The 19,039-nt window shown below is 34.8% G+C and overlaps 2 protein-coding genes across 5 annotated transcripts; both read left to right on the plus strand.

The window, feature by feature from the left end:
* Positions 1-3,396: 3,396 nt before the first annotated feature.
* Positions 3,397-10,032, plus strand: LOC111714073 (uncharacterized). 4 transcript variants are annotated; one of them, XM_023489103.1, is made up of 2 exons: positions 3,397-8,061; positions 8,611-10,032. In XM_023489103.1, the coding sequence occupies exon 1, from the start codon at positions 3,437-3,439 to the stop codon at positions 4,763-4,765; it is 1,329 nt and encodes a 442-aa protein (XP_023344871.1). In that variant the 5' UTR covers positions 3,397-3,436; the 3' UTR covers positions 4,766-8,061; positions 8,611-10,032. The 4 variants fall into 4 exon arrangements, with proteins under 4 accessions (XP_023344871.1, XP_023344873.1, XP_023344872.1 ...); XM_023489105.1 differs by having other exon boundaries at positions 3,397-7,453; positions 7,975-10,032; XM_023489104.1 differs by having other exon boundaries at positions 3,397-6,922; positions 7,359-10,032.
* Positions 10,033-10,439: 407 nt separating this feature from the next.
* On the plus strand, positions 10,440-18,568 carry LOC111714070 (uncharacterized). The gene is made up of 10 exons (XM_023489088.1): positions 10,440-10,585; positions 11,895-11,916; positions 12,656-12,709; positions 13,734-13,862; positions 14,100-14,148; positions 14,247-14,299; positions 15,074-15,181; positions 16,410-16,478; positions 16,687-16,763; positions 18,455-18,568. The coding sequence occupies exons 1-10, from the start codon at positions 10,440-10,442 to the stop codon at positions 18,528-18,530; spliced, it is 783 nt and encodes a 260-aa protein (XP_023344856.1). The 3' UTR covers positions 18,531-18,568.
* Positions 18,569-19,039: the final 471 nt, after the last annotated feature.

The raw sequence follows: 19,039 nt of genomic DNA on the forward strand, positions 1-19,039 counted from the left end.
ATCTTATCTTATCTTAACTCTTGAAACATGACAATTCTAAGGTTAGGTTATGTCCCCTGCCACAGATATTGTCTTGAAACATGACAATTCTAAGGTTAGGTTATGTCCCCTGCCACGGATATTGTCTTGAAACATGACAATTCTAAGGTTAGCTTATGTCCCCTGCCACGGATATTGTCTTTAAATGGCTTAATTAATGATTTGGCAAGGGAAGACATTTCAGAGACGATTGTAGGGAAAACATACTATCCCTTTCTATGGATTCATGGTTTCATACGACTGTACTACAGATGTTTCTTTCTTTAGCAACTCATTAAATATGCCTTTTGATGACTATAGTCCATGTCAGTTTTAATTGAACCAACAAATTGTCATACTTTAAAAATTTTAAAGTTCTGAAGATGTTCCTCATATTTTTCTTAAATAACTGACAATCTCAAGAACTGACGAGGGTCAACCCAGATCGAAATATATTTTCAATAAACATCTACTTTTTTACTCTACAGAGGTTTGGTCCATCACCATCACCAAATTTTAAAAATGAGTTTATCTTGGAGTAGGGCACTTGTAGAAGATGAAAGCTTGCGCTCATTTTTAAGATAACATTTCAATAAAAAAGTTTCTTAAACAATCTCAAAAATAAATTCCCCGTAAAATTATTAGTTCTCCCTGGTAACTAGGAACAAAAATCCAACTAATGAAGGATTGATAAATGAAGATTAACTAAGAACAATAATCAAACCAATGAGAGATAAATATATGAAGATTAACTAAGAACAAAAATCCAACTAATGAAGGATTGATAATGATATATAAAGATTAATTGGCGATTGATTTCAAAAAAGCTTTCGATTCTGTATCACATGAATATATTCTTGAAATCTTGAAATTCTTTAACTACTCGGAGTATATGATTAAGATTGTTAGAACCACTATGAAAAAGAAAATAGCCGGCATTATGACCGAGTCAGGTATAATCACCTTTTTCGAAGTACTATGTGGAGTAGCCCAAGGTGACTCTCCATCAGGCCTACTTTTTATCCTTTGTCTCGAACCTCTGCTCTGGAAGCTAGCACTTGACTCAGGAGTTGCCCATCCAATCTTCGAAAACGGTTCTCACATTGATGACAGTAGCTACGCTGACGATGTCTCCATCCTCGTTAACGGCGATCCTGAGAATATAATAAGTGTTAAGAATATTCTAGACAGATTTGGTAAACTTTCTGGCTTAATGATTAACGTAGAAAAAACTCAAGTTTTACCAATCAACGTAGTTCAAGGTTTTGCTGAAGATATTGCAGAAACTGGCTTTTCTATTGTGAAAAATCTAACGATTTTGGGTTTAGACATAAGCCAAAACTTGGACTTGGAAGATACTAATTTTAATAGGCTCATGGTAAAAATCAGAGGGATGGCGATATTCTGGAAAAAATTTAAACTGTCAATTGTCGGCCGAATGAATATTGCAAAAACATACCTACTCTCACAAATTGGTTATTTTGCCCCTGTACTTCCCTTCAATGAGACTCAAAAACAAACGCTTAGAAACGAGATAGGGTCTTTTGTGCGGGGGAATTTAAAAATGAGCATCAACATTGTATACAATCCAATACAGCAGGGAGGCCTTGGCATGATTGAACCTGGATCATACATAGATGGAATTAAAGTAGGTCTTTTCAGGAAATCGATTAACAATAATGATTTTTGGGCAAGAGAAATCCAGCAATATAGAATATCAACAGATTTTCCATTTCACTTTAAAAGTACAATAAATGCAAACACTCCTTGTGGTGAAATGACAATTTGTGCAAGGAAATTCAGTAACATTTTTTGGTCAACGAATGGTAATTTCCTTGATATGAGAATTTTTGATAACGATATTGCACGATTAGAATCCGGCGAGAAATTAGGCATGAACCATTTCAGAGCAAATCTCACACCTGAAACAATCCTCCTGCTAAAGAAAATGAGATTCGTCAATTTGGTAGACATTTCTAACAGCGAAATTTTCTCAGAAAATGGAGTAGCCTTATTTCTCGGTTTCCGTCCTAATCCTTTAGAAATATTTTACTTAAGATCAGTACATAGGAACGTTATGAGGAAGTTTGCTATGAACAAGGATAAAGCGTGCACCCCAATCCTCACCTTTTTTAGGAAAATAGTTAAAGATAGTGTTAAGATAAGGAGGATCATCGACAACATTAAGAATGAAGTTGTGTCCGGAGCGGTTTGAGAAAGCGCGCTGCACTGGCACACAATTACGAGGTAGATCCAGAGAGAGATTGCAACTTTTATAAGATTTTTAAAATTTCAAAGTTAAGGAATAATCTGAGAAGCTTCATTTTTAATTTTACAACACAGACCCTATATCACAATGCAATGATCGCACACTTCGTCCAGAATCACCACCCTACCTGTCAGCGGTGCGAGTTTGGGAACCTTAGGCCTGCGCCGAGAGAAACGATCTCTCATATCTTCTGTGACTGTCCCAAAATAAGCGAGATCCTTTCGGACCTTAACATCATAATATCAAATGGAACATTATCAAATGAAGAACTTAAAAGTGTAATATTCCTAGGTTGTAAAAATCCTTTAACCTTCAATGTCGAAAATACCAACATCGTCTGTTTCATAGCTATGTACTACATTTTTTCTACAAGAAATTCACGGCGATTTTACAATACCTCTAAGTTAAAGCAACTTATTTTCCACCACACTGAAAAACTTAATAAACCATTGTTCAAAGAATATGAACATGAATCTTAGTCTTTACTTCCTCATAATGTATATTTTCACTATAGCTGGTACCCCGCGGCAGGGTATAATAATTGCAACTTCCTCAACACAATTTTTACCAAACCAAATCAATTCCTTACTAAAAATTCTAAATCAGCCATTTTGTTACGAATTTAAAATAGAATTTTCTAGCATTTGGCAGCGCAAGCTCAGTCGATCTCATATTAGAAGAAAAAAATTAATATTGTTAACAATTTTATTCGTACGGAATCCATCACTCGATGATGATTCCGACAAACTATGCAAAGAAACTAGTCTATTCATGTATTCGGCCAGTCCGGAACAAACCATGGCGTCCTACCAAGGACGAACTAAAGTTAAAATCTCGAGATATACCTTAATAAGTATTCTCAGTTACATGCATAATACGCGGGAATTACATGACGCAAACCAATATAAAGGGCTTGTTAACGGTAAAGTTAATTACAGCAAAACCATAAAATATACTCTCTCTATGATTTTCAGAGAAATGTCGAAACTTAATGTACCTGTTCCTATGGAGGTGGAGGAGGTTGGAATGGAAGAATACATGCTGGACTACCAGAGGATGCTTGATGGGCCATACAGCCCCAGTGAGGTACAGGGTGAGGGTGTTGGGGACTGTGCTGGGAGGGATTTAGTTGTGAGGGAGTCTGATGTCATGGGCAGGGAGGGGGGGGCTGAAGGCGGCGATGCTGAGCCATTACCCGAGTCCAAGGATTCAATCCTTCCTTGTCCTGAGCATCGGTCTGATGAATTTGGTTCTGAAAGGGTTAATTCAACTATGCCAAGGGATGCAAGGGGTCGCGGTAATGAGGAAGTTGTCGGGAATCTAAGCGTCGCCGATGATTTTGTCCCCCGCTATGTCGTGGGACCATATCTGAGGATAAGTGAGTACCTCAACAAGAGCATTGTCAACACGGTCAAGAGAGCCTGGCAAGTGCCCCCGCGCCTCGCGAAACCTCCCACCCCCTTAGCTGCACCTCGGTCCGGGCTTGTGCAAACTCAGGGTGGCGGGATGGCGGTTGTAAAACTTGCTCCGAAGGTAAATCTCTCCGCGCCTAACTTTTTCGGACACCAGAGATCAGGGTATGCCATAAACCTTGCAAATTTTTCTTGCAACTCTAGTTACACGTGTACCTTTGATATTGTGAGGAATTGTAGGATTTGCCCCAACGAGCACGATGCTTTCCTGTCGAATTTGGTGGGGACGCTCGTTGTGGGTGACTCCTACACTCCTTGCATTATAGGCGGCGGAGGTAAATGTGTGCCTGTCTTTAGACAGCACAACGCGGGTTTTCGAGAAATAACTGCAAGCTTGAAGTACCTCCTAAAATATAGGAAGTCAACAAACAATGGCATGCCCTGCTCCCGTCCCAACTTGATAATTGTTTCCCTTCCAGGTCATCTACAGGCAGTGGGCCCTGATCAATATTTCAAAGAATTTAATATGTTCAAGGGGTGGATTCAACACTTTTTGCAAACGGGAAGGGACTATGACCCAGCTGACGAACGTATTTACAACCCATGTTCTACCTCGGTTCAGGTTTGCGAAGGATTTGCACCCTTCATAATGGGCGACACGGGTTTGTCTGAATCCTATGCAATCCTTGCGAGAACATTCAGGATTTTTTCAGCTGTCGAGCCGTCCGAAAAGCCGGGTTTCTTTTTTGACTGTTTCAAAAAAACAATGGAAAAGTTCTGTCCTGAACCCCGCAAGGATGGCATGGTCAGATATATCACCGTGGACCCCATAAAGCCTGAATTCGAGGTGTATGAGAACATGGGGTTTTATACAGGTCTCCCGGGAGCCCTTCTCAGAAGAGGAAATGTTGTCAATCCAGAGGTTGGGTTTTTCTTTTCGCAAGAGCTTGTCTCAATGATCAGGGATTGGCATTCAAAAGGGGAAATGGGGGTTTTTGTTAATACCATCACCCTGCCTGTAGAAATTGAGAGCGCGCTTCCTGCTGCTCACCTCACCGGAGGATGATGCAAATTTCGTTAAAGATAGCCTGTCAAACCTAAACCAGCGCGTAGTGGTCGTCGGAAACAGCAACCTCAAGATAATAAGCGAGGAGCTAAGCAAGACCATAAAAGACACCGTTGTCTTCGTCAAATATCCTTTCAACATCTTTGCCAATTCTTCTGAAATTTCTGAATTTGTTGACAATCTTAAATTGACGAAAGCTGACGTCTTAGTACTCGGTGGTCAGGGGAACTCCCTATTACAAGGGATGTTAACTCCCCAGTTTAAGAAACATGTACCATCTGGCTTACCAGCAGGTTTCTCAACGTTTGGAGCTGGTAGATCCAAAGTCTTCCACGCTCACAACGTTGCATCCTACGACCCTGAGTATCTTGACAACTTCGGGGTTTTCATTGACAAAATCATGGGTTTTGTTAACCAGACCGGTGCAAGGACAATTTTTTTACCACCCTTTCCAAGGTACCCTACAGCCTGTTGTACACAGTCAGGACATTTTTGCGCGGGGTACGACGGGAACCTCTTTAACGCGGAGGTCGTAAGATTGGGGACTTACATCTCACGGATGCACTCCCTCAAGGACGCATTCGTGCTTACTCCCGAGGACTTCTGTCATCGCGATGACTGGGTCTCGAGAGGGAAGATGTTGAAGGATGACCATGTACACCTGACTGATAAGGGAGTCCAAGTGGTCCGGTCAATGGTCCAGAAGTGCGTGCACTTCTTCAGGCCGGTAATGGACAGACCTAAGCCAACCCTGGGTCCCTCCATCCCATGCAACATCAAATTCTCCCAATGGGTTGAGGCTCACAGAGAGTCCTGCGGGTTCAGGAACCTGAAACCTTCAGGGGCCGGAAAACGCCCGCAGCCGCCCATGTCATATCAGAGGCAAGCAAAACGCTAAATCTTCTGAATGTGCACAACAAAAAATCGAAACCCTGCACAGTCTCCCCCCCCCGCCCACCTCTCATGGGTACTCCCGGCCTTTCCAGCAAAGCCTCGGTTTTTCCTGCAATTTTCGTCTATTCCTTTATCCTCATCCACTATCCAACTCCTTATCCTAATTCCTAACTAACCCTATACCTATCCTAATCTCAAAGATTTTTTATTCCTACCCATACCCTTCACCTTAAAACCAACACTTTAGTTTTCTCAATCCCAATACTTTTCTTCCAATCAATCAATCTAAATCTTACCTTTAAATTCCTTAAAATAAAAATATTTCCTATTTTTGCTGACTTATGTACACATTTTTCAGCAACAACTCCACTCAGCACTGACTTTTTACTTTTCTAACTCCTAAAAATAAAAATACTTCCTATTTTTGCTGACTTATCCCAATATTTTTCAGTGATAATCATTAAAATTAAACTATATTTCCTACTTTTGCTGACTTATATTACTATCTGTCAGTATCTAAGCTTTTAAACCTATCCTACTTTTAAATGTAATCCTGCTGCCTTAACACCTCAACTTTCTCACACAGAGATAATCAGAAAATTTAAAATAAAATATATCTCCTATTTTAACTTTATTTCCTATTTTGGCTGACTTAAGTTGCTATCTGTCAGTATCCAAGCTATTAAACCTATCCTATTTTTCAATGTAATCCTACTGCCTTAACACCTCAACTTTCTCACACATGAGGAGTGAATTCTGGCAAATAGCTTGAGGAAAAGTGGTAAGAACAATCCTCACAAAATAAAATCCCCTGTGGAAAAAAAAAGAAAAATAGATCTTCACTTTCCTTTCATTTTTGTAAGAATCGCAATGTAATGGAATGGATTCTTCCAAAAAATAAAAAAAATAGAATATTTAGTCCAGATATTAAATGAGTTTTTTTTCTTCACCTTAAAAAGAAATAAATTAAAAAGAAAACGAAACTAAACAAAAAAAAAAGAACTTTCCTCTCATTTTTGAAATTAATCATATACAATCGGGCTTTGTGAAGTTTCTCTATTACCTCTAAACTTTCACATACATTTTGTTAAATCTACATTTTCGTAATATAGTTAGACGAGAAACCTCCTGACCCCGATTGCCGGAGCTGTATGAGACAGGGAATTGCTCGATCGCTGACATACGGATCTATATTTTGGTAGATCTCAGATTTGCAAGCCACAACACAGATTCGATTGCTACACCTCTCAGTGCTGTATAACGGTAAAAAATATATTCCCATAAGCCTTTGAGAAGACTGGCAGAATTCATTTCATTTTCAATGAATTTTTATCCTTTTTCTTATATAGAGAGTAGGGGTGTGCACACCGATCATTTCGGTTTATAAAGTTTATTGAAAAATTTATTGAACTTAAACTAAAGCACACGATATTTAGCAAATTTTTAATAAAAATTTTTATTCTTTAATTTTTATTCTTTTATTCTTTAATTTGTCAGAATATAAAACCTTTAAGATCACAAATTGTTTCAAAATTAAATATATCACTCAATCAATGTTTTAACTCAAGTCTTGAACTTCATTGATATTCGAAACTTGGAACTTTATCAACATGTCCTATTTTAAAACCCGAGAGCCTTAGAACCAAAGCGAAATAAAAGATCTCGTTCTCCCTTTCTCCATGGTTTTATCCTATCCTAGTTAAACTGAAACCTGAGAGATGATGGAGCATTGAACCTCAGAGGATCTGACGAATACCTTAACTCCATAGCTGCACCTCCCAGCGCAAAATAACGGTAAAAAAATATATTTCCATAAGTTCCCGAGACGACTGTCAGACTTCCCTTGTTATCAATGAATTTTTAATCTCTTTTATACAGAAAGTAGGGGCGTGCACATGGATCATTTTGGATTCTAAAGGTCGAAACCCTATTGAACCGGAACTAACCAACCCAAATACCATTCAATATAATTCCATTTAAATTAGAACTTAAAGTATGTAATATTTTAAGCCTTTATTATTTTCTTTTTATTCTATAATTAGATTACTCGGACATAAAACTTCTAAGATATTAAATTAGTCTTAAACTGAAGATCTTACTTAAATATTTCAATGTTTAACCTCAAGTCTTGAAGTCCAGAGACACTCGAAATTCCAGAATTAGAACTTTACCAACATGCTTAATTATAATCCCGACAGCCTTTTTCCTTTCAAATGATACTCAAAATTCCACAATTAAAACTTTATCACATGCTTAATTTTATCCACTACAACCTTGATTTTTTCTCTTTTCTTCATGGTTCTCTCTTTACCTAGTTAAACTGAAACCTGGAAGATGAATGAGCAGCGAACCTCAGAGGATCTGGCAGATCCCATAGCTTCATCACTCAGCAGAAAATAACGGTAAAATAATATATTTCCATAAGTCCCCGAGAAGACCGGCAGATGTCCTTCAGTATCAATGAATTTCTAAACCTTTTATATAAAGAGAGCAGGAGCCTGCACACGGACCATTTTGGATTGTAAGATTGAAATCCTTACGAACTGAAACTAACGTACATGTGAATGGAATAAAATGCTAACAAAAGGAAAAATTCAAGAATACAACGTCAGTTTTTTAAGTTTAACGATTTTCTTTTTCTTTCTTTTTTCTTGATTTCGACATTTTGGATATTAAAACTTTAATACTATAACCAAAAAGTAAGCGTCAATTGTGTAAAAAAAAATAAGAAACTTTTTTACGTCCGTAAAGTTAAATAAAAATTAAAGAAATAAAAACCTCTAGCAAAATCGAGTCCCTATAAATAAATTGTCTAAATTAATAGATGTTTATTGACATTGTCCTGAAATTGATCTTTAATCTAATAGGACTTTGGTTTAAAATCTGAATTTTCCACCTTACTCGGAATCTTCTCTCAACATAAATTAATAATCTTTTTTTCACTGATTCAGTCTGAGAGAACTGGAACGCCTACTGAACCGACAAGCCTCACCGCAGAGAAACGAGGATGTCTCAAGAAACTGGACAACTACGCCACGTCGATAACTCGTCGATAATTCGTTGCACAATACAAACGAGCAGCATATCTGCTCTAGAGTATTGAAGTTTAGAGAAAAATGAAAAGATTAAGAGTAAACACTAATCTCTTTTCAATGTCCTAGACAAGAGCGCAGAACCGTCAATGTTCTACGTGAGTCTAGCTCTTAAATACAATGTGTTTTCCGTCAAATTGAAACTAAATGATTCTCTAATAAGCTATTCACATTTGACATTTCTTAATTTTGGAGTCTGTCTTGTAGATCCAAACCACTGAGAGAAAAGAACATGCAGGAAGGAACCATCAATTTTCCTCGCCAGTATGTATCTTAAATATATAATTTTCTATTTTTACGTCGGCTAAATAGCATCAAGACGACATAGTTTAACTAATGTAATGCCATACAACGTGGAACCTTCAATGTTCCTCGTTAGTACAGTCGTTGTACTCTCTATATATTGTATAACGACTTTATATCAATGTTTCATGAAAACTGTAAATTGTCTACACAAACTGATTTCTACACAAATTGCCCAATTTACGTGAAAACAGTTTTGATATTAAAACTTTCTATTCAACATGTACACCTTCTTATCGTTAATGACTTATTATATGCTCCTAATGTTCTACTACTTCACTGGTGTACTCTACAATTCATATGTTTTGTAAGATCCAAGTATCCTTGATTGAAAATTTTCTTTCTACGCTTCTAGTCCATACACAAACCTCTCAAAAATGTAAACGAACTCGTCTTTAGTTTTGAATACATGTAAATTATTTTGTATTTATCTCATAAATCTCTCATGAAAAAATGTAATTAAACTTGTAGCTAAGTATAATTAACGAAAATATGTTAAATATGCTGTACATTTTAATAATGAGACAATAAATATTTAGATTTCAAGATTAACTAAGAACAATAATCCAACCAATGAGAGATTAATATATGAAGATTAACTAAGAACAATAATCAAACCAATGAGAGATAAATATATGAAGGTTAACTAAGAACAAAAATCCAACTTATGAAGGATTGAAATATGAAGATTAACTAAGAACAATAATCCAATCAATGAGAGATTAATATACAAAGATTAACTAAGAACAAAATCCAACCAATGAGAGATTAATATATGAAGATTAACTAAGAACAAAAATCCAACTAATGATAGATTGATATGAAGATTTACTAAGGACAAAATCCAACTAATCATAGATTGGAATAAGAGAAATAGTTTTTAACTCTATTAGTTCAGGTCTGATTTAACTTATTTATCAGGATTCCTCCAGTTCTGATTGGTCTATAGGTGCAGTTTTTCATGTTCCCCTCATTAAGGTGATTGTTTGATTGATTGATGTTAGAAGATATATTTTAGCATACAAAGTAATAGGCCTACAAGGCGGTGTCAGGGCCCTGTTACTTTTTAAAGGGTTCCTGAGACCAATTTTGCCTACAAAACTTTTAGAGCGCAGCGAGAGATGTTTTGTGGGCAAGATTGGGTGATTTCATCGAGAACGATTTCTGGATCCAGGGGGGGGGGGTCCGGAAATCTTTTTTATTTTTATTTGTCAACACTTTTGGTTCTTAAATTTTGTTTTAATTGTTGCGGATTTTTACAGATTTTTTATGGGTTCCTAAAGATTTGTAAATTCTTTTCTGGAATCATGTGAGATGCCCTAAAAACGTTGACCAAAAACCAGTTTAAAGATCGTTTAAACTAGTGATAAAAGTATACTTAAGAAATGTTTCAGAAAGAGCAGGGGTGGAAGTTACCTCTGAATGAACTTGAACTAGGAACTAAGGAGTTGGATTGTCTCAGTAATGATAAAGTTTACTGGCCTGAGGATAACAAGTGTTATGATCTTCTTTCCTCTGGTCCTTGTTCCAGGTATAGGGTGTCCCTGGTCCTTGTTCAAGGTATACAGGGTGTCCCTGGTCATTGTTCCAGGTATACAGGGTGTCCCTGGTCCTTGTTCCAGGTATAAAGGGTGTCCCTGGTCCTTGTTCCAGGTATACAGGGTGTCCCTGGTCATTGTTCCAGGTATACAGGGTGTTCCTGGTCATTGTTCCAGTTATACAGGGTGACCTTGGTCCTTGGTCCAGGTATACAGGGTGTCCCTGGTCCTTGGTCCAGGTATACAGGGTGTCCTTGGTCCTTGGTCCAGGTATACAGGGTATCCCTGGTCCCTGGTTCATTTACAAGGTTTAACTAGTCCAAGGAAAGGTGCAGGGTGTTCCTGGTCCCTGGTCCTGGTCCCTGGTCCAGGTACAGGGTGTCCCTGGACCCTGGTTCTAGTACAGGGCCTGTCCTTATTTATTGCAGGTTTAGGGGGTTTCTGGTCCAGGTATGCAGGATGTCCCTGGTCCAGGTACAGCCACAGGGTGTCCCTGGTCCCTGAACACTGAACAGGTTACAGGGTGTCCCTGGTCCCTGAACACTGAACAGGTTACATGGTGTCCCTGGTCCCTGAACACTGAACAGGTTACAGGGTGTCCCTGGTCCCTGAACACGGAACAGATTACAGGGTGTCCCTGGTCCCTGAACACTGAACAGGTTACTGGGTGTCCCTGGTCCCTGAACACGGAACAGGTTACAGGGTGTCCCACTAAAAATGGATCGTTGTTCAGTTAATTAGGTTCAGTTAATTAGATGCAGTTAATTAGGTGCAGTTAATTAGGTGCAGTTAATTAGGTGCAGTTAATTAGCTGCAGTTAATTAGGTGCAGTTAATTAGGTGCAGTTAATAAATGACAAAATCTAAAAAGGTTTTCATCTCTCCAGTAAATACTCTTCTTTATATTGAAACCTGACAGAGAAATTAGAGACAAACTTATTGGAACTGCTGACGTAATAATATGTTACCCTCCATACATATAGTGGCATGTTCAATGCACAACAGTACATTTAGGAGCTTTCTTCTGAAATGGAACTTCACTTAAAATTAAAACAACAGTTTTTCTAATAAATTGAAATCTTGGTAAATTTTCTATGTGCAGAAGTGGAAGGCCACATTAAGGAAACCCCAAGACAAGGAGTTTTTGACGCTAGTTTCAAGTATAATAACTTAAGATTATCTTCATGAAAATAAAGGGATGCATCTGTTCGCGTGAATTGTCATCATCAACTAATGTGCCTAGATAAATAGACAAATGGAGTATAGCTTCTTTTTTAAATCTATTTTTATAACCTTTGTTTAGTGGAGAATGGCTTGTTCTAGATGTAAGTGGAATGGAAAATAGGTAAGTCTAATGAAGAGAGAAAACATAAAAAGAAAAATATCTTAAAAAGACTGTAAAGCGTCTCATAATATATATTGCAAAGATTTGCACATTTCACAGAATATCACTTTTTTTCTGATCACAGATCAAGAAGTTTTAAAGTGATACTTTCAAAAAAGGCAACCAAAATCTCAAGGAATGACTGTTGGTCCCTGAACACTGAACAGGTTACAGGNNNATATATAGAATATATAGAATATATATAGAATATATAGAATATATATGGAATATGTATAGAATATATATAGAATATATATATATAATATATATATATAGAAAATATAGAATATATATATGTACAGTGAAACCCTTAATAACGAATACATCGGAAGAATTTATCAAATGTCGTCTTGACAATGTTTCAATGAGTTTTATACTATATTACGTAAATTTCAGTATTTGCGAAAATAAATAAATAGCCATAAATATGCGGGAACAGTTTTAAGGAGTTCTATATAATCATTTAATTAAAAAACTAAATATCTGCAACATTCCATTATCAGAAAGTGAAGAAGACGACATTTGATGAATTCTTTCGATGTATTCATTATTACGGGTTTCATTGTAGAATATATAGAATATATAGAATATAACTTGAACTTTAAAAAAAAAAAGTTTTTTATTTGTCCCTGCAGATGCCGTTTAAAAAATCTAGAGAAATAAACTTTTTTTATTTAAAGGTTGAAGTTAGGGATGGAGATTGTCAGTGCAAAGTTGCATTAGCGGCTGCACAGGTCTAGAGATAGGCAACTTCGTTTTTTTTTCCTTTTCAAAGATTTAAAAAAGCAAAATAGTTTTTCGTTTTTAAAGATTTAAAATAAATATAGTTTTTTTGTTTTTAAAGATTTAAAAGCAATAAATTTTTTCGTTTTTTAAGATTTAAACGCAATATAGTTTTTCGTTTTTAAAGATGGAAATAAATTGATTTGAAAAATGCCGAAACTTTAATGTTTCAATTTCAAAGATATTAAAACAATAGTTTTTATCATGTCTATACATACTATAAATTATAAAGTTTGTTTACAAAAACATCAAACCATTCTTTTTTCATTTTTAAAGTTATTAAAACAATTCTTTTTTGTTTTTAAAGAATATCAAACCATTCGATTTTCGTGTTTAAAGATATTAAAACTATAATGTTGTGTTTTTTGAATGTGAATGAAAACATGTCAATACTACAATGACAACCAGAAAACTGAAAACTCTGGAATGGGAAGACGACTTTATGGCAAAACTTTATTGCATTTGATGTTAAGTAATATGGGTTTAATTACACTGTTGTGTCCCATACTCATTGGACTATTTAAAGTTATAACTTGAGTCTAAAAGTCGTCTTCGTATTTCAGAAATTACTAAATAGATTAATATGTTTTGCTTTCAAATATTTAGAAAAATATTTTTCGTGATATTGTAGTGATAACCAGAAAACTCTGGAAAAGGAAGCCGACCTTTAAACTCAATTTATGACTTTAAATAGTCCAATGAACATGAGGCGCAGCAATTTAATAACTTACAAGTAAAGCTATTTGCTTTGTAAAAACATCAAATATACTTCAGTATTGCTGCAATTTCTTCTTCCTATGCTACATTTTTTGGTTATCACTGTAGGATATCGTTTTTTATAAAAGATTTAAACAATATATTATTTCATGTTTAAAGATAAATTATAAAACAGTCAATTATTTGTTAAACTGACCGCTATTTCCAAAATAACCTTGAATATTAAAAACGATGCTTATCCGGTATCCCTAATCCCAGGATGGGATATGTGAGCCAGGGGAGCAGTTGCTCTTGGACCCGTTCGGATTTGGAGTTTGTGGTTGCATTACGTCTCCTCCACATGCCACATGGCCTAACGATGGAAAATGCTATCCTCTGTACACACGGGTAACGGAAAATGTTTAAAATGTCAAATGATCCTCCATTTATAAAGTATAGTGTGACCGAGTCGTAACAGTACCTATAAAACCACTATAACAAATAAAGGGGTTGACCGGCAATGTATGTTACTTGAACTGAGAATGTAGTATTGTGGAGAAATTTTTAGGACTTATTTGAGACATATAAAACATTTTAATGATTATAATTGCTGAGTTTGAACATTTTGAGAATTGATATTTTTAGGGACCATGTGATGAAGGATACCAGCTTACCATGAGTCCTAGTAGACTAGGTTAAAATATATTAAATTATGATTCATAAAACTAATTTCATACAATTCCACTATTTGTTGGTGTTCTCACCTCATTTTCAATAATTCTATTTGTTAAGAGCCCTCATGCAGTCCTTCATTATGTGGGGACGAAAGATCAGTGTTATATGAGGTAAGATTTTAAATAAAAAAATTACTTTTTATGTTAACAACAAATTTTAAACTGTTTTCCTTTCATTTAAAGAAACTGTACTTTCGAGTGCCCCCCCCCCCCTGATTGACAATACTACTATTTAAAATTAATCTAACTATTAAATTGTTTGACATATATATCATATTCTTGTTTAAAACGTGTTTAATTCTTACAATCTTCTATCGTTCTGGCAGACATCCTTACGTCAATTTATAGGCGTGCACAAATGAAAAGAATTAACTTTAATTTGGTAACACCATAGATATCGCATTCATTTGCGATTTAAAGCTTTCAAGCAAAAATCGATAAGAATTTTGCCAATTACTTCTTAAAAACTAAAGCTAACTACAAGTGCTTAATAGTGCAAAAATGTAAATGTAAAGTGCTCCAGAAAAGCATAAGTGAGTTGAAGTATTGAAATCAAAGGTTGAATCTATAATGTAGATCATATTAAGCTTCTAATGGATGCTATAATGTAGATCATATTAGGCTTCTAATGGATGCTATAATGTAGATCATATTAGGCTTCTAATGGATGCTATAATGTAGATCATATTAGGCTTCTAATGGATGCTATAATGTAGATCATATTAGGCTTCTAATGGATGCTATAATGTAGATCATATTAGGCTTCTAATGGATGCTATAATGTAGATCATATTAAGCTTCTAATGGATGCTATAATGTAGATCATAGGTTGCCCGTCCATTTTTTGACAAAGCCAATGAAAGTCGTCTTACATCTTACTTACAGGATGGAGAATGTTATTTCTTGGGAACCAAGGGACCCTGCGCTGAAGTTGAAATATTATCTATACACGAGGAAACCTTCCAACCATACTGCAAAATTGTTTTATCACAGGTTAGTTCAGATCATAGATTAGTAGAAATAGAGACGGAACACTAGATGTCGCTTTTTCAACATTTAGAGCCGTTGTACGTTCACATTAACCCTGAGGCAGAACTTACGCGCATGTGCTTTCTCAGTCTTGTAATTTAAATGTGAAAACCAATCAAAACAAAGCATATCAAAAACAAAACATATTAAATCTAAACATAGCAAAACGAAATTTATTAGAATAGTTCTTCTCTTATTTAATTCCCGTAACAATCTGTAATTATGTTATCAAGTCCGAGGAGTTTCTCAGGAATTTCCGGAGAAGTGTTCGGAGAAATTCTGAGGAATTTCTTGGGGAAAAATTCCGAAGAATTTCTCAAGAATCCGAATTTCTCAAAACTGAGTCTCAAAACTGTGATCACCTAAAAATCTTGGGGACCAACTCTGGGGAATTTCTCGCAAGAATTTCCGAGGAATCAGTTACAGGAAATGATTCTCGAGAAATTCCTTAGAAATTCTTCAAAGAAAGTCACTACGTTCAGAGAATCTGGAAAATTCCTTACTTTTCATACCTGGGATTTGCCTAAAGTAAATTTTTGTTCTTGTGTTATAGCTATGCTCTTATTCTTGTTCTTTGGTATAGTTCTGATCTTGTTCTTGTTCTTGGGTATGTTCTAGCTTGTTCTTGAATCGTGAACAGTTCTGCTCTTGTTATTGTTCTTGTGTATAGTTCTGTTTTTGTTCTTGTGTTCAGTTTTGTTCTTATTCTTGTTCTTGTGTATAGTTCTGCTCTTGTTTTTATTCTTGCGCATAGTTTTTGTTTTTGTTCTTATGTTCATGTTCTTGAATATGTCTCTGTTCTTTTTCTTGTTCTTGTTCTGGTTCTTGTATATATTTAGGTTCTTGTTCTTGAATATAGTAATGTTCTTGTTGTGTGTAGTTCTGCTCTTGAACTTGTTCTCGTGTACAGTTCTGTTATTGTTCTTGTTTCTGGGTATATTTCTGTTCTTGCTTGTTAATTCTTGTTTTTTGTACAGGTTTATTCTTGTTCTTGCGTATGATCTCTTCTTGTTCTTGTGTTTGTAAAATCTAACTTTGTTCTTATTCTTTTATTCTTATAATATCTAGTCCTATTTTTTTTCTTGTACATATATGGATAATAAAATTAGTTCTTCTCTTAAATTTCATCTTTTTTAATTATTTAAAACTTTTTAAAAAATGGTTGATTTATAAACGGTTTTTACTATTCTAGGTGAAAAGAGTGTTTGATATGCTTCCCGGGGGGTTTATCAAGAACGGTCCCATATCTATAAATTTAAAGGTATTCATTTTTTTAAATAAAGTGAATAAGATTGGACAGAAAAGCAGAATATTGGAACAAATTATTCTATAGCTATGGATTCATTAATAAAGTCACTTTCAAATTGTAATTCGTAAAAAATATGAAAATAAAAAAACCAAATTTGTAAAAAAGATAATTATTTTTTAAAACATGAAAATCCATCTCATTCTAAAGATTTCTTTTTTAGGCAAGAAATTGCCAATTGAATACCGATGGTAAATGCAAAGATGCATTTGTACCAGCACAGCAAATATCTAGAAAAAGGTGAGATATTTTATAAAAATCTTATCTTAAAATTTATAAAATTTTCTGATTTTGACGTTGTCTCGGTCAATATAAAATTGAGTCTATAAATGTAAATTCATGTGACTTTCTATTTATAGAGTGACATGTCAGATTCACAACAGTACAGTTATAAAGTCCATTTATAGAGTGACATGTTAGATTCACAACAGTACAGTTATAAAGTCTATTTTTAGAATGACATGTCAGATTCACAACACAGTTATAAAGTCCATTTATATAGTGACATGTCAGATTCATAACAGTACAGTTATAAAGTCTATATATAGAATGACATGTCAGATTCACAACAGTACAGTTATAAAGTCTATATATAGAATGACATGTCAGATTCACAACAGTACAGTTATAAAGTCTATTTATAGAGTGGCATGTCAGATTCACAACAGTACAGTTATAAAGTCCATTTATAGAGTGACATGACAGATTCATAACAGTACAGTTATAAAGTCAATTTATAGAATGACATGTCAGATTCATAACAGTACAGTTATAAAGTCCATTTATAAAGTGACAGTTATAAAGTCTATTTATATCACAAAATATATCAGATTAAAGTTTTAGTTGGGTACCGTTGTAAATCAGGCATGCTTCCCTTTTATAAATGCAGGGTTACTTTAAATAATCCTTTAAAAAACCTGATATAATTTTGAAGTTGCTACATGTCACTGATACAGTGAAATCTCTCAAAAAGTGTGATAAATTTTTGTAATCTATCTGTATAACTGCTATATACTTATATAATAGCTTATAATTCTGTGGGCATATTTCTTGAGGACATTAAAAGTTTCCGGAAAAAGCCTAGAAACAATCATTGACAAACTTTTCTTAATTCCCAACAAAAATAGAGTCCTGGTTTTAGTTAAAGAGAATAGAATATATATTAGAGTGGAATTTAAACAATCCCTCGGTATGAATTTTGTCCCTTCAGTCTGAAAGGGAGTTCAAAGTGTACAAATCATTTAAATGTTCACAAATTATATGCAGTAGAGTACATTAATACAGTATGTTCCCTAGACTATCCATTTCAATTTCGAATTTTTTAAAGCTGTTAAATAAACTTTATAATGAATTAGGTGAATAAAAAACATCATTTGACTTATAGTTATAACGGAAAATCATCGTTTGTAAAGTGAAAGGCATTGAGTCTATGTGATCATTTGTCAATTATGAAACCAGCCTATTTCATAATTTGGTTTTCTTTTAATTTTAATTTTAGATTTTCTATAAAATGATGTTCCAGGGCCCAAAAGGTTATATAGCGCAAATATGTGAAGTACACCTACAGTATAAAAACAGTACAACAAAATGGCCGTTTTACACTTTTTTCTAGTAATTCCACTCTAGTATATATTCTATTCTGTTTGGTTTTTGTACATGGTTCTTGGTTGATGATACTTTAAACACTTAAAATGTAAGAAAAGAGAATTTTTGCAGAGTCATCTCTGACGTCTCATCTTTGTGGGCGACTCTGTATACTAGGGGCTAATTCTTTCCAAATTATTAATTAAATTATTAATTTAAAAATAATTAATTATTTTAATTTGAGATTTAAAGTTTCAAAAATCTTTCACAACGAACGAACCGAAGACCAAAATTATTCCACAATTAGATAAAAATGTATTAATTACATGTCTATTTTTATGTTTTAGTCCGAACAGACCAGCTATACGCCAACGAGCTTCAAAAAGTTATATTGGTTGGCTACAGAGCTTCAGAACAACATAATGTATATTTTTAATTGAATAAATTTTAAAATAAAATTCCGTGCGGAGTAAATTTAAACTTGAAGCTTGATCTCAATATCCGATGTGGGGCCTTTGAGAATAATTGCTTGTATCCTCAAATAAAACTATCCTTGCAGGGTATGACCACAACTGGATATCTGAGAGAAATTGAATTGATCCATATGGTCTGCAGAATACGGAAATCAAGGCTTGATATAGAGTTTCAAAATTTAAAATTTCTGATATCTGATTCTATCCTTGGAGTCATATTTTTGTATAAATATATCCATACATTGCAAATGAAGTGCACAGGGTTGATTATTACTTGTTTATGAAGACGTATGTTAAATCATTGTTTAGAATATCCAGTACTTTAGTTCGCTCCACTCTTATTTAATATTAAATATTTAACCTTACAGGGTTTTACAAACGCATGCTGAAGTTTGAAGTAAACATAAACAAGGTGTTCCTGCCACGTAGAACTATGCAGTGCATTGAGAGGAGAGACAC

Source organism: Eurytemora carolleeae, unplaced genomic scaffold (assembly GCF_000591075.1).
Source record: "Eurytemora carolleeae unplaced genomic scaffold, Eaff_2.0 scaffold881, whole genome shotgun sequence".
NCBI classification, from domain to species: Eukaryota; Metazoa; Arthropoda; class Copepoda; order Calanoida; family Temoridae; genus Eurytemora; species Eurytemora carolleeae.